This window comes from Crinia signifera, chromosome 4, assembly GCF_055691185.1.
Source record: "Crinia signifera chromosome 4, ASM5569118v1, whole genome shotgun sequence".
In the NCBI taxonomy this organism is placed as follows: Eukaryota; Metazoa; Chordata; class Amphibia; order Anura; family Myobatrachidae; genus Crinia; species Crinia signifera.
The window spans coordinates 156,590,554-156,605,764 of NC_139220.1; the positions used below are offsets into that span (position 1 = coordinate 156,590,554).

Sequence of the window (15,211 nt, forward strand, 5' to 3'; positions counted from 1 at the left end):
CCTGGTTCCAAAAATACGTGGGACAAAAAAATCTGGGGGTCCCTGTATTTTGAAACCAGCACCAGGCTCTAACAGCCCACGGTGTCATGCCACAGCTGGGGACACTTTTTACACAAGGTCCCCCGGCTGTACCATGAGCACCGTGGCTGGTCAGCCTTGGGGCTGTCACCAGCGTCCGTGGGCTGTGGACGCCGGCCTGATAGGGTTAAAACAATCATACATAACATTGCTTTAAACAGGTGAACTACAAGTGCCAGCAGGCCTCCACCGCATGCTGGACTTGGTGAACCACAAGTCCCAGCATGCGGGGCATTAATGGGCCCACTGGTTCACCTGTAAAAAGAATATTAAAATAAAACACACACACACAGAAAACTAGAACTTTATTACACACACACACCTCAATTTTACACCAATATACTTACCGACCCAGGGTCCAGCGCTGCCCTCCATTCTCCAGAGCCAGCTCACCCTGCACTGACAGCGGGGTGAGCCGGCTTCCTCCGGCGCTGATCACAGCTTCTATAGCGCTGCCCCCGAACCTGGTCTGCATGTGTGGCAATTTTTAGTAACATTTTCCCATCTCATTAAAATTACGATTTGTATACTTTATAATGGGAAAACATCTGGATGCGAGTTCCGGCGGTACTAAAAATCGTACCTCCAGAATCCGTGGTTTTTGAAGTTTTTAGCATCTCATTAAATATGCGAAAAACGTGCAATTCCGGACCTTTTTAGCGAAAAGATTGCACAAATCACATTTTCGCATCTCATTAAATGTCACCCGATGTGTATTCGAGCTAACTTTATTACATGGTTGAGATGCTCCTTTTACCCGTATAACTGATAAATGCTATGCATAGACATGATTAGTGGCTGAGACCGCACACATATTGGGAGTGTTCAAGCACTGCAGCACCCAAAGACTTGGCTCCTCTGGCTTAGTGTTAAGTAAACCGAGGGCTGCCATCAGAACTTGTGACAAAATAGGAAGGGCCCCCCAATTGTTAAAAAAAATGAATTTTATATATTATGGTCGCACTCTACCGATGAGAGCTTCGCGATTGACCGGTAGTTCGCAATCAACGTTATGGGCAGGTCTACTGTACAGTGTCAAATCATGTAACCAAGTTTTCCAGAGGTGGAAAGAAAGATAATAGAGAGATAATAGAGAGATTATAATATATGTTGCCCAGGATAGATAATAATTACAATGGTTCTTAAAAAAACCATGTTTCCCAAAGAACAAAGAAAGTGATAAATGCTATTGACCCAAAAGCAATTCTAAATGTGAACACAGTCAGGCAGTATTCAAGTGAAGGCAATAGTTTAAACTTCTGTACAGACCCTCCCTTCCCCCTCTTAATGTATAATAATGATTTATATTTATTACCTGTCTTTTTATAACCAGTCCACCGTCCACGAGGCAGTGCAAGGGCGGACCAGGCTCTCATGACTGTGACAGACAGGAAACAGGCGCATGGTGGCAGCTCCTCGTCTGCCTTGCACGCGGTGGGGGCTTCCTGTTGAGGGCTCCCGGCTTCCTGCAGGTGCTGATGTCAGAGGCAGCGCGCTATGCCTGCCACCACAGCCCGGGGCAATGTATATGTCTGTGCGAAGGGGAGGGCTGCATACTAATTGTGGTTCGCCGCTGCTGTTGAATGAGGGGCAGGGTGCCGGCGGCTCATCGGCGGTTAAGTGAAGGGGGTGCTGGGGACAGAGCTGCCCGGGCACTACCCTCTTTCAGAGCGGCTGAGCCCGGGACGGTTGTCCCCACATAGCACCCAATTAATGTAGGCCCTGAGTGTATCTCGTGAAAGTCCAACTGCAACAGGGCTGTAGGTATATGGTCATTAAGTCAACACATATTATGTATGCATTGGGTCAACCAGGCTTAGGTTGACATGGCTAAAGTTGATAGGGTTGAAAGGGCGACACAAGCATTAGGTCGACAATGGCAAGGTCAACAGTCAAAAGGTTAACATGAGTTTTTCAATTTTTTTAAACTGACGTGCTGAGAGGGGTATTTCATGCCCTACCAACCACTAGGTCGTGTAGGGAGAATAGAATAGTGTGCCAAGCATAGCGAGGAACCGTGCCCGAAGCATAGTGAGCACAGTGAGCCAGGGGAGAGGACACGGTAAACTTTGACGGTGTTAACATTCAGGACATGTCAACATTCAGGACAAAAAAACATGAAAAACTCATGTCGACCTTTTGACTGTTGACCAAAAGCTTGTGTCGACCTTCCAAACCTGTCAACCTTAGCCACGTTGACCTATTTCATGTGTCAACCTAAGCCAGGTCGATCTTCAGTGGTTGACCCAATGCATATTGACTTAATACCTGTGCCCGAATGGCTTACAGAGGTAACCGATGGTGGGCTCCACTGTGTGCTCCCCACCTACTCCTCTAGGGATCAGGTTGAGCACTTGAAATATACAATAGACACATACTGTATTACCTTACGTCGTGCAGGATTATGATGTATTACAGTACATTGCAATTTTGAATCTGATACATTATCATTCATGCACTAGCAGTATCATCTATATATATATATATATATATATATATATATATATATATATATATATGTCTAGTGTCCGCGAGCCTCTGAAAACACTGCCATATGCTGGCAGAGATTAAAACTACATCTTTTTCTCTCTCACACATGCACAAACACAGAAGGTAGCTTTTGCTTCAAGTGGGCTTACTAATTTATTATATATATATATATATATATATATTCATCAAATAACACAGGCCATGCACTCCCTATTGGTTATCCAAACTGGCTGCACTCCTAAACATGTGTCCATACCACAGTGGGCCCTTCATGTCCTAGTCTGGCACCGGCTGCAAAGGCATACATATTTTCATACATTTTCATCTTGATACATTATACAAGAAGAACACCTAATACAATAAAACACTTTTCAAGATTACAGTTTGTATCATACAGGAAAATATTTGGCTTTTTGGTGTGCGGGAGTTACTAGGTTACTGCCAACTGGAAAAGTGCACTGAGAAAAACAACGTTGGCACTTGGCTCACGGGGACTATGAAGAGGTTTTCTTTAATTCCCAGGGGAGCCCTTCACTCTAACACAATGATCTCTGCTAAACAGAATTGAACACTTCCTTAAGGATGTTTTTGCCACCACCAAATCAGTTTCTAGTATGGCTCACAAAGAAACAAAAAAGAACATTTCTGCTCGACTTCAAAAACTGCCACTTGCATCCCCTTTACCCAACTCATAAAAGTGGCATTTTAACACTAAACATAAAATGAGTGTTTCAGTAAAAATTTGTGAACAATTCTAGTTTTCCTGGTCATAGGCTGTACTAATCTAAAGAAGTTGTACATTCTGGGAAACATTCCCAAATGGATCTGACAAGTTACTGTAGCAATATTTCTCTCCAATCAACCACCCAAGAAAATAGAAATATCATTACTTACTGGCACTTCCACATATTTTGAAGCAGCTTTCACCTGAAAATACAAATAATGGGATGTTATACAAATCTGTGATGATGGAACTATCCAGTCCACAGCATATTATTACTTATTTTACTCACTTACTTACTGAAAAACAGATCCAACTTTTAAAAGAAAAAGTCAGATCTGACATCCTCCAATGCTGTTGTCAACGGCAGCACTGAATAGGTGAGTGCCAATATTTCTCCTGTCGGAAAATATCGGCACAGAGTGGGTAATGAAGGTCAATGTAAACATACTGTTCCACACTGCCAGGGATATTGCCTGCATACCTTAATTTACTAACTCCATAATCATGAAGTAATACCGGACACATTTCAAAAATGACATTAGAAAAATACAGACAACACAGACTTTATGCCATGGTATATATGTTTAAAATCAATGGCATGTAATCATAAAATTTTTAAATCCTGGTATGTAATAAAATAAATAAATAATCAAGCATGGTACCTGAGAACTAATGATTATTTAAAAAAAAATTCTAAAGGCTTTTGATGTTTTGTAATTGTAATTTTAACTCTGGTTCTAGTTTTGCCATAGCGGTCTCTATTTTATAGTAATATACCGGTTATTCAAAATGGCCAAAACTAAAGTTAGACAGAGCTCTAAAAGGATAATACACTCTTACTTATACATTTTGTGTACCACAAAGATTTAATGTCAACTTTTTCAGCTACCTTCAGCCTTCAATCTAGATAAATAATATTGTAAAACAAAAAAAAGTGCCTATTTGGGGTAAAATATAATAATATGTGGGTTGCTAGCCGTGTGAGACTTTATTGGGTTTGACCATACTTTTAAAGTGGCAAAAAAACAAGATCGGTTTTAAGGTGTATATGATTTCCGCTTTATAAATCTGGGCAGACCAGCACCAAGTGGCATGCTTCCTGCAACTCCCAGGCTATTATATTTAACATTTCCTATTTTAACAATTATGTTCTATTCTCTACCAAAGTTTTAAGTAGGATATAGAAACACCTACTCCTCAAAATTCTGATCAAATCCTTAATTTTCCTGGTCCTCAAAATATAGAAACATGGTAGTGTTCATACTAGATTGATGACTATTATCACAAGTCATAGCCTATACATACAATTTGAAACAATATATTGGGTGCAATACATGCAATGTAATTTATGCAAATGTTACTGTCCGAGCACATTGTGGAGGCTGTGTAGACTAATAATGAGTTATAACAGAGTTATCGCAGAACTGGCAATCAACCTGGGTGATGCCCACTTTCTTCGTGAAGTGGGTGAGACCTTGATTATATGAGTCACTGCTAGTCAAGTGATCATGGTTCTGCCCCCTGCTGGTAAAAACTGTGGCATTGTGAGCAGAGTGGCTAGGCTATGATAGCATGAATTGCATCAACATGCCAATTTGCACCTGTCTCTTAAATTTAACCCCTGTGATTTACCTAGGGGCATTGCTCAAAATATAGGCAAGTTGTATGTATGGCATACAAATTGCTGACAGATGCCTTGAAACATTTACTAATATGAATAATTATTTGGGCATTACAGATTAATTGACATTTACAGACTGGGAAGCATTGTTATCACAGAGAAGAACTTAAGACATAAGTCAAGAAAAACCCTCCCTGATCAGGAGGGTTATTAGCTCACAGGGTGTCTTCCGCAGCTGTCAACAAATGCTAAATTTAATTATCACTTGTTCTTATGGGTCCTACACACGGAGCAATAATCAGGCATTTTCTGAGCGATTTTACTAAATTGCTCAAAAAAAGCCTGAAAACGCATGTAAATTGCTATGTCTGCAGACCACACAGTGATTTATGAATGCTGCCCCACCGTTTTGAATCTGGCGGTGATTAATAACCTGCACGCAGGTTATTAATCGGTCGGGCCAGTGTTCTCATTGGAGAACACTGACCCTGACAGTAGCGCCCCCTAGGGCCATTGTATGAAAGCTGAGGGTCCCCTCTTTCCAAGAGTAAAATAATTTTTAAAATCGGACCTTGGGAACCGGAGATATCTGACTTCAAAGCAGTGGTCCCCATCCAAGCCTGTTAATTGCTGTTCCCAGTCAGATATTTCAGGTTCTGTCTGATGTAGAGTTTTTCTTAGGATATATTCCAAAATCTGGGACTCTCCCCCTTTGAAGGACATTAGAAGCTTGTCTCTACTGTTCCCAGAACCAGAGATATCAGCCTTCCAGCAGCTGGTTACTGCTCCAGCTCCACACACCTGGTATGTAGTTTTATATACTCCTTGGCAGATTGCTCTGCCTCCTGAACTCTGATCCCCTCGTCCCAACACCATTTGGTAGGTGGGATTCTCTAGTTTTTAATTCCATTAAGATCTAAGAAATCTATTTCCGGGAACTGGAGATATCTGCAGTCAAGCAAGTTGTCCTCCCACCAGAAAATTATGAATAATAAGCCCACTCCCCTATACACCCCTCCTCTGCATATTAAACATCCCCTACCACCCTGGAAGTTATGTATCAGGGCCCCTTCATTCAGCCCAATGCCCCCTTCTCCCACCATCTGTGCAGTAAAGGGGTAATTAGTGGAAATTACTGATCCAGGCCCTACATGCTGAGCGGTTGATATAATACCCCCTACCACCCGCGGGACATCAAAACATATACTGGGTCACCTAAGTGTCCATCTCTGTACTTTGCTCCACACCTCTGGAAACCCCCTTCTGAAAATCCTGCGTTTGCCCCTGCCTGACACCTCACTCAGCAAAAAGGGCACTGCAGCGCTGTGTGCTGAGAGAAACCAAGTGTTCAGAGCGAAGTAGCTTCACTCAGAATGCTCGTCAGCCCATGCATAGGGCCCTTAAGAATAAAGTTTAAAAGATGAAAGTTCTAAAATGCCTCTTTGAAAGTGGATCACAAGCTATAGCATGTCTAGATGCATTGGTGAAACCGAGATCACCTCCACCGACAAAACACGCCTCGGTGTCATCATTGACTCCTCTCTCTCTTTCACCCCCCACATTCGTGCTCTCTCACAGTCTTGCCGCTTTCACCTACGCAACATCTCACGCATCAGACCATTCCTCTCCACTGACGCGACCAACATTCTCATTCACTCTCTTGTCATCTCCTGCCTTGACTACTGCAACATCCTTCTCTCTGGGCTACCTCTCACCCGCCTCGCACCTCTCCAAACCACTCTTAACGCTGCCGCTAGGCTCATTTTCCTCTCCCGCCGCTCTATCTCCGCCTCCCCCCTCTGTCTATCTCTTCACTGGCTCCCCATTCCTTTCCGAGTTCTCTTTAAACTCCTCACCACCACCTACAAGGCTCTCTCCTCCTCCGTCGCTCCTTACCTCTCTTCACTGATCTCTATCCACACTCCCTCCCGTCCTCTTCGCTCCATCGCTGACCGCCGACTGACCTCTCATCTAATCACCTCCTCCCACTCCCGTGTCCAAGACTTCTCTCGCGCTGCCCCCCTGCACTGGAACAACCTCCCGCCACCCATCAGGCTTTCTGATTCCCTTACCTCCTTCAAGCGCTCCCTCAAAACCCACTTTTTTCGACTAGCCTATCCCTCCTCCTAACCTCTTTTGATCCTCCTATCCTGCCTCCGTTCCCCTCCGTTCCTACTTATCCTGTTGTTTTTCGTTCGTCCACCCACCTATTTTTAGTATGTTAACTCTTATGAGTAGGGTCCTCCTGCCTCACGTACTCACCCTACCTCTTTACCCCACCTGTCCTCCTGTCCTGTTCTTCCCTTCCTCTACTTCATCTTCAGTCTCCTCGACAATTTTGCCACCTACTTCTGAACTGACGCTGATTTTAGTTCTACCAGCTATACCCCTATTTATACTGTATTTTTCAACACACCCTGTACGTTACCTTGTCATTTGTTTTTTGTTTGCTATGTACGGCGCTGTGAACACTTTGCAGCGCCTTATAAATAAACGTACTACTACTACTACTACTACTAGATGTTATCCTCTGTATCTGGGAAGCGACTACATTTTATTTAATAGAGTGTAAAGCATATTTACTAGTGTAGAGACTTGCAGGAACGGAGAATCTCTTGGCGATAGGCATCAAACGTTAATAATTATGATCATAATATAAACAAAGTGTTCAAACTGTTATTTACTCGATGCACGCAGTTTGCCGTAATGGGGCAACCACGGACAATAATTCTCTTTGTGTAATTGTCTTACAAAATGTCACTTTTGTAAACATAACCACTTTGGATAAAATAAAGCTGGGTATACACTTAGCAATGTGTGTACCCGACCGATGGGTTGGTCAATGGAACACCACATCTACTGTCCCAAACACACTGAATGATAAATCACTCTATCGCGTGATATATTGCTCATTGCAGCATATACATGCCATCATTTGATGTACAGGAGCGAGAATTAATAGGTACACACTAGACAATGTGCACAAAATAAAAGGCAGATCCCCTGGATCAGACAACATATGACCTAGTTTATACCCAAGCTTAAAACTTAAAAAGCGCAACAATCCTAACTACAAGTCCACCAATGTTCTATAAAATACTGTATTACAGTGAACATTATACACATATTAGATAGAATGAATTACTCCCTCCATATCCAGCAAGTTTGAAACAGATCAGTGTCCCTGCAAAAGTTGCTTTCACTTTGGTCAATCAAGTGGCCTCTAGTGGTCACTGGCGGTATATCACCTCAGAGGTGAGGAGTAGTTAGCCTTTTATATACATAGATTCAAATACTGTGGTTAACAAGCAAAAGCTTACAGAAGATTCATAAATGAATAAAGGTTTATACCTCACATCAAAAGAGGACTCTAAATTATTTAAATGATAGTAGCATAATTCTGAAACAAAATTTATATAAACATGTTCAAAAAAAAAACCCAACAGAAAATGAAACTTAATAAATCTTAGCAGCTGTGTTTTTGACTGTATATCGCCTATTCTGTATATCGCTATTAAGCATCTCACACATGGTGCACACTGTTAGAAAAATGAGTGTTAGTATACCACATTTATATTATAAACAGAAATGTAAAAATATACTTACAGTGAAAGAAAGTATAGAGGAAAAAAACGTTCCTTCGTCATATCTTGCCAACTTTGACAGAACCCCTTCTAGCACTGAAACAAACTTTCAACAAATAAATGAGATCTGTGAGTGAATATGTAAATCATAGAATGGTAACATCTAGTAGTGTAGACAATTACTTAGAAAAGTAAATTAGTGTGACACATACATTTGATTGCTATACAACGAGCAGTACCTCCCAAACATAGCATCAATCAATGGGAAGATTTAAGACTAGAATAGTGGATTACAATACATTTTCTCACACATGCTTTTACAGCATTTCTTTTCCAGGAATCTATAAGCAGACATTGTGTAACGCATAAAATACAGAAACTGAATGATTTTACTAAAAAAGATCATATTAGAACAATATTTTAATATTTACCTTAGAAACCAGGAGTGATATAATTTCTGTAACAGTTTCCTCAATTAAGTCATCTATTTTGGAATGGTACTGTTGCTGCATTTTGGAAGATAGAAAATAATATAGTTCTGTATCAGTAACTTGAGAAACAATACAAACACAGAAAAATAAAATTTCTTTTTCAATGCCCATCAGGTATTATTTTCAACATTAGAAAAACAAAACCTTGAAACCGATCCATCCAATCAACACACTCTCAGTTTTATGTGGTACATTTTCCCATGTTCGATGCAGAGTTAAGCAGCTAATGGGGTTATTATTTAGATGAATTGATTTTCCATTCGCATTCAAGAGAAGGAATGTGAAGGATACTTTTTGTGTCTCCTACAATTAAGGTAGCCATGCCGTTTTCTAAAGAGTTGGTCTAGATGGAAAAGCAAAAAGACTAGAAAAAGATTCAATTAATACAACATTGCATGTCTGGCAACTTGCATTCATAAGTTCATCTAAATGTGCTTTAGAAAGAAATGTGCTTCCATTTATCCTCCAAAGAAAGGCATTTTTTTCAAGCTGAAAATGAAGTATTGTATTTTTCACAATATATTCATATACACAATACAAATTTCACCAACAATCTCGTATGAATGGCAAATTAACAAATTAGAAAGATAGTTTTTCCAATCCTCATCTTTTATAGTTTTCTTTTGTGCAAGTTGGCCTAAGAATATGTAAACACATGGTATGATAACATACAGAAGATTCTCAATTAGATACTGTTGCAATTTCTTGTCTTTCAAGTAAGCCACTTGCAGAAACAATGTATAGACAAGTAAAAGTCAAATTATGATGATTTAAAAAAATAATAATAATGGGAAATCGCTTTATAAAATACACAACTCACTTAAAGTGCAATGGTCCCCTTTATGGAAATATGCATTTTTCATAATTTTTTTGGGTGAACAGAGATGTACAGTTCCCCTACACTGTAATATAGTAGCGGCTCTAGGAAATTAAACTGCGGGTGGTCTACTTTCCCACTTCACATTATGCACTACTTTCTTTGGCATCTCAAACAAACTGCACACTTGTACTGCTCACTGATACGAATATAACCGTTAACAAATAGACTTCAATGATGCAAGTCTCAAATAGTTCATGAATATTAATGCGCAACGTGTTTATGTCATCAAGATGGTACTGACCGCTGCAAGGGCAAATGCCAGTATGAGATAATTAGACAAGCTAGCCAGAAGAAGAAATTTGTAACAGTTTGCTTACACTGCTCTGCTAAAAAATGAAGGGGTTAATGTAGATTTGGACTCACACCAATATTTGTAGCATTACAATGCAAATTGGTTCTGGGCATATGCAGAACACTATTAACTGTATAGACAAGAGGTGTGGCCTATTGTAGACAGAGTACCGAAACAGCCTGAATGGCTGCAGATGCACAAACATGAATCTACATCTGTTAAACCCATATAATAAACAGGTGCCTGAGGGCTGGTACAGATACAAATGACCGTTGACAGCACTAGATAGCTTCTTCTCATTGGTTGATTGCAAATTAACTGCTGAAGCTAGTCAACACTTTATTCATTGCTCTTGTACATTATACCCCAGCAGTTTTTACCCATAATTTGCCTTGTTGTGAACAAGGAGGTAAATGCAATAGTGTCCAAGTTGCTGAACATGCAGGACTTTTTTTTAAAAAGCAATAATTTAAAAGGCAAAACCAACCTGGTTTTGAAATGAAAATGATTGTTGCTTTAAAAATATAGTCATTCTTGAGCTGAAGTCCAGAATGTCCGGCAACACAAACACTACTGCATTTCACCCATGATTTCTATGGGCACTTTTGGCGATAATAGCAGCATACAGTAGCTGCCCTTATTTTTGTTGTGTCTTCTTCCACCTTCTCATCTACCTCCACCTCTTCACTATCTCCCTCTGTTTAGTCTCCCATCTCTTATCCCGTCTATCGCTTCATCATTCTCTTTCCTGCTTCTGCTCCCTACAGTATCGCTCCCTTATTTGTCTGCCTCAATGTCTCCCTCTGTTTCCCTCTGCCTTTCCATGTTTTTATGGCTCATCCAAAGTCCATCTTCCATTGGGCATACAGGTAATTTAGAAATAAAAAACACGTACCAGTATTAAAATATGAATTTGAATAAATAAAGCCTTGACTTTAAGTTCTTTATATACTGTTAAATTACAGACTACATTTCTTAGCATGCCCTTGTATTGAGTATCATGATTTAATTTCTCATATGGCCTTGAGAAAACACAAACTGCAAGTATGATTATTTTCACTATATGAAGTCACTTATTATTTATTGTTATTTAACATGATTCCATCCTATGTTTTGTTGCAGTTGTGCAATGTAATCCTTCTAACAATACAAAAACATATTCAATGCATTTCACATTTCTTTTAATATAAATATTGACTGTTTTCTACAAGAATAGGTCTAATGTACATTCAACCTACTCAATGTTAGTTCTGATATTTTGACTTCAGAAACATTCTGAAAGTTGAAACAGACGTGGATCGGCAAATGCAAATCCTTTTTTTGTTAGAAAGAACTGATAACTCAACAATTTAGTGGCTGCTATAAACAATGCAGATCCGATTTATAAAATAGTCGGATCTGCAGCAACGAACATGGCTGGGATTGAATAGGTCCTGGACAATATATTATACTATAAGAAATATCGGCCAGGACTGAATACCCCTCTTTATTGGTAATTTGTTTTAGATGGGTATAAAGTAGTAAAACATCATTTAACATTTTTTTATTGAAATAAACAACTGTTTCCATGAGGAAGATTAATCTTAACTAGGCACCAATGCTGAATTCTTCAACAGTACATATTGGCAAAACCAGAAAAGGGACAGTGCTGTACAGTATATGACATATAACACCACATTATGGTAATCATTATTTTACAGCAACACATTTATCAATATACCACACACACACTATGGTCTGGGTTGTATATAGGCTATACTATGTGCTGCTTAATACTGCTTTTTGAACAGGCATGTGCAGTCAGGGGTGGCAGTGCTTACACTGTAATTTTTTTTAATTAATATATTCTGTGTCATAAGTATCTTATTTATATTAGTGTTCATTCTAGCACCTGCCAACTTTGAAAAACCATGCAGTTCCTCTTCGCTGCCTGTGGTGTTTCTAGCACAGTTCTGGTTTGCATATCAGTGCTGATATACAGACCACACTGTGCTAGAAGCACTACAGCAGACAGCGACACCACAGGCAGGGAAGAGGAACTGCATAGATTTTCAAAGTTGGTGGTGCTAGAATAAACACTATATATTATTTTAATAATTTATAACATTTAAATTAGTTTGAGAGGCAACAATAAGCGGTGCTTCCCACTGACAAGTGTAAGGGAATGAGGCGTCGGGGGCTGGGCCTAAGCTGTGGGCTAAAAAAAACAACACATAAAAAATGGTAAAAACTGCACTTCTAGAAGTGCTTAAATGACAGGGACTGCTGTAATTGGATAGAAGATCTAGATGTTGTCCAATATCAGCAGCCCCTGTCTATTAATCTTCTAGTAGTGCCACTTTTGTCCGGATCTCCCCTGGTGCCCCAGCTTGTCTGTCCCTGCCACGATGTGAGGGCAAGTGCTGGGAGTGCTGCGCCTTGTAAGTACTTTTGAATAAATTAAGCACTACTTTTCAATCAATATCTTATCTAGTTCTTTAATAACAGTCACTTAAAAATGTAAACATATATATATATATATGTATGTGTATATATACATATATACTGGTATATCCCGTCAATCCCATAAAACTCAGCACAAAGTCAGAGGAGCATTATTTACTGAGCTCCCCCTCTCCAACAAAGAGCACTATAACGGATTGTACAGCATCTACCAAGTAATATAAGAGTGTTCAGCAGGACAAGGTAGAATAACCGTAAGCATACTGTATGTACACAGTATGCCTATATGAAATGCCAGTATCTGCATCCGCTGAAACCTATAGACTTTCCCCGTCAGTGTCTCTGCCTCTTGGTATAACTCACAACATTTCTTAGCCACTCACTGCTGCTGCCCAGCAGCCACTTACAATTATTTATTTGGAATATGAGCTTTATTATTCTTTAGATGCCAAAATAACCAGAGTTGATGTGACAGAATGAACCCAGACAGTTTCAAAGCAAATTATTTAAAATGTTATTCCAAATACAATATGATTCAGAATCCGATAAAATGACAGATTAGGCAGTCCTAACTGTAAAAAAAATAATATCTGTATAAACAAGCACTTACCCACTGCTTAGAAGACTGAATGATGCAATGAAATGACCCAGAAGCACACATACAGTGGAACATAGAAACAAAAATAGCACATTACAAATGAGTCAAGTAAATGAAAACATATTATGGCTGGAAATGACAAAACAATCACCAAAACTGCCAGAGATTATTTATGTGTGTGTGTGTGGTTTTATTGAAGATTTCTTGAAATCATGGAGATGGAAAATTGCATGTGGGAAGATGAAAAACCAATGCAGTACAACCTACAATGCAAATAACACAAAAGGCCAAATGATCCTTCCAATGTGTCATTATTAGACATCTGTGCCGGTTTATGGTCTTCTTGCTCAAGTTGCACCTTCTAGTGTGTTGCACCTACTGTTTTTATTATTTTATAGCATCATACTGTACCTGTACCCCTGCCAATTAAATGCATTTTTTTTCTATCACAACATTTATGTTTATTTTAGAGATGTGCAGTCTCTGATTTACTCGGATTTCAAAGCAGGATCTTATTGGCTATCCCAAATCACATGACAGTTGTTGTTGACAGTTGATAGCCAATAAGATCCAGCTTTGAAATCAGAGTAAATCAGAGCCTGCACATCTCTAGTTTATTTGTATAATATCTCTTAACATTTGTTCTTGGGTAATCAGGACAATCAGAACACAAGTCAATAAGGTGACTTAAACATAACTTCATGGGTCTATCCCTTCCCTTGGATACCCATGAACAACATCACACTAGTTAGGCACTACTTTGCTTTTCAGAGGACTAGAGAATGGGACATACCCAGTGGCACCTCCAGAGAAGGGGCTGCAGCACAGTGCAAAATTAAAATATGGGAGCCGCACCAAATGCCAGTGAGTAAGTTGAAATGGCGGTTGGTGAAAGTTGCTGTGCTTTTTGAATTTGAATGAAGCCTGACCTCTGGAGTTTTTCCTAGACTAACCAGTATAGACAGAGACCGGAAGATCAGAATTGCCTGTTTAAATCAGGATAGTAGGAAAGTATGTATCATGCATATATGAAGATAGTAACGTGGCAGTCTGGGTCCATATGATAGTGTAAATGCCCTGCACTCTCTACTTTTGTAGCAAACCTCTTAAAAGGGCATGTGGAAATAGCATACCAAACTAAAGCAACTACAATCTGCCTATTTTATAGAATGTACTTGATAACAGTAATATGTGGGCAAATGAGGAAGAGCCTCTACCATAATACTCCAGCTTTGACAATAAAATGAATATGAAAAATACTAAGATGATATAAATATTTTCTTTATATTATTCTAATCCTTTTTAGAGTTAAAACTATGTAATATACTGGAGTATGTCAGCCTTCCTTGTGTGCATATCCCTGATTAAAATTCACCAAATTACCAATAGCATATACTGCTGGATATGGGTATGGGTCATTAAGTATATAGGTTAACCATATTGGGTGACACATGAAAAAGGTCGACATGCCTTAGGTCAACATGGATAAAAGGTGGACAAAAGCAAAAGGTCGACATGTAAATGGTTGACATATGAAAAGTCATAATACGTTTTTCATGTTTTTCTGGCGTCTATGACAACGTATAAGTGTACCGGTACGCTGCCATGTTTAGTGAACAGTGTTTCATTGTGCTTGGTGAACTCTATCCCCACTGGGATGGTGAAGTATGAACAGGTCTGTTTAAAGAAAAATCATGAAAAACTCTACCTTTTTTCCATTTCAACCTTTATCCATGTCGACACAAGTCATGTTGACCATTTTTGTGTTTCAACCTATTGTGTGTAGACCAATAATGGTCAACCGAGACAGTCTCGACCTAATCACTGAATAGCCTTTGTACAATGCCCACATGAACCCTCAGCAGGGACTCATGTCCTAGAGCTGAAAATGTTCAAGGGCCCATTATGAGAAGTAGCTGTGGCCAATACCATGTACTAGATATTCTATAAAAGTAAAACAATTGCATAATTTTTGTGTAAAATAAAAATACACTTTTAATACTTAGTGCAG

General features: G+C 39.5%; 1 protein-coding gene across 10 annotated transcripts in view; it reads right to left on the reverse strand.

The window, feature by feature from the left end:
• CADPS2 (calcium dependent secretion activator 2) overlaps positions 1–15,211 on the reverse strand; it is a 547,338-nt gene that overhangs the window by 87,087 nt on the left and 445,040 nt on the right. For 6 of the 10 annotated variants that reach the window (XM_083182838.1, XM_083182837.1, XM_083182843.1 and 3 more), the window contains 4 exons: positions 13,213–13,227; positions 8,929–9,003; positions 8,520–8,603; positions 3,463–3,495 (listed from right to left, as the gene is read on the reverse strand). In XM_083182838.1, the coding sequence (XP_083038964.1) occupies positions 3,463–3,495; positions 8,520–8,603; positions 8,929–9,003; positions 13,213–13,227 (207 nt within the window). The remainder of the gene's footprint in view (positions 1–3,462; positions 3,496–8,519; positions 8,604–8,928; positions 9,004–13,212; positions 13,228–15,211) is intronic. The other 4 variants (XM_083182844.1, XM_083182846.1, XM_083182842.1 and 1 more) reach the window with 1 other exon arrangement.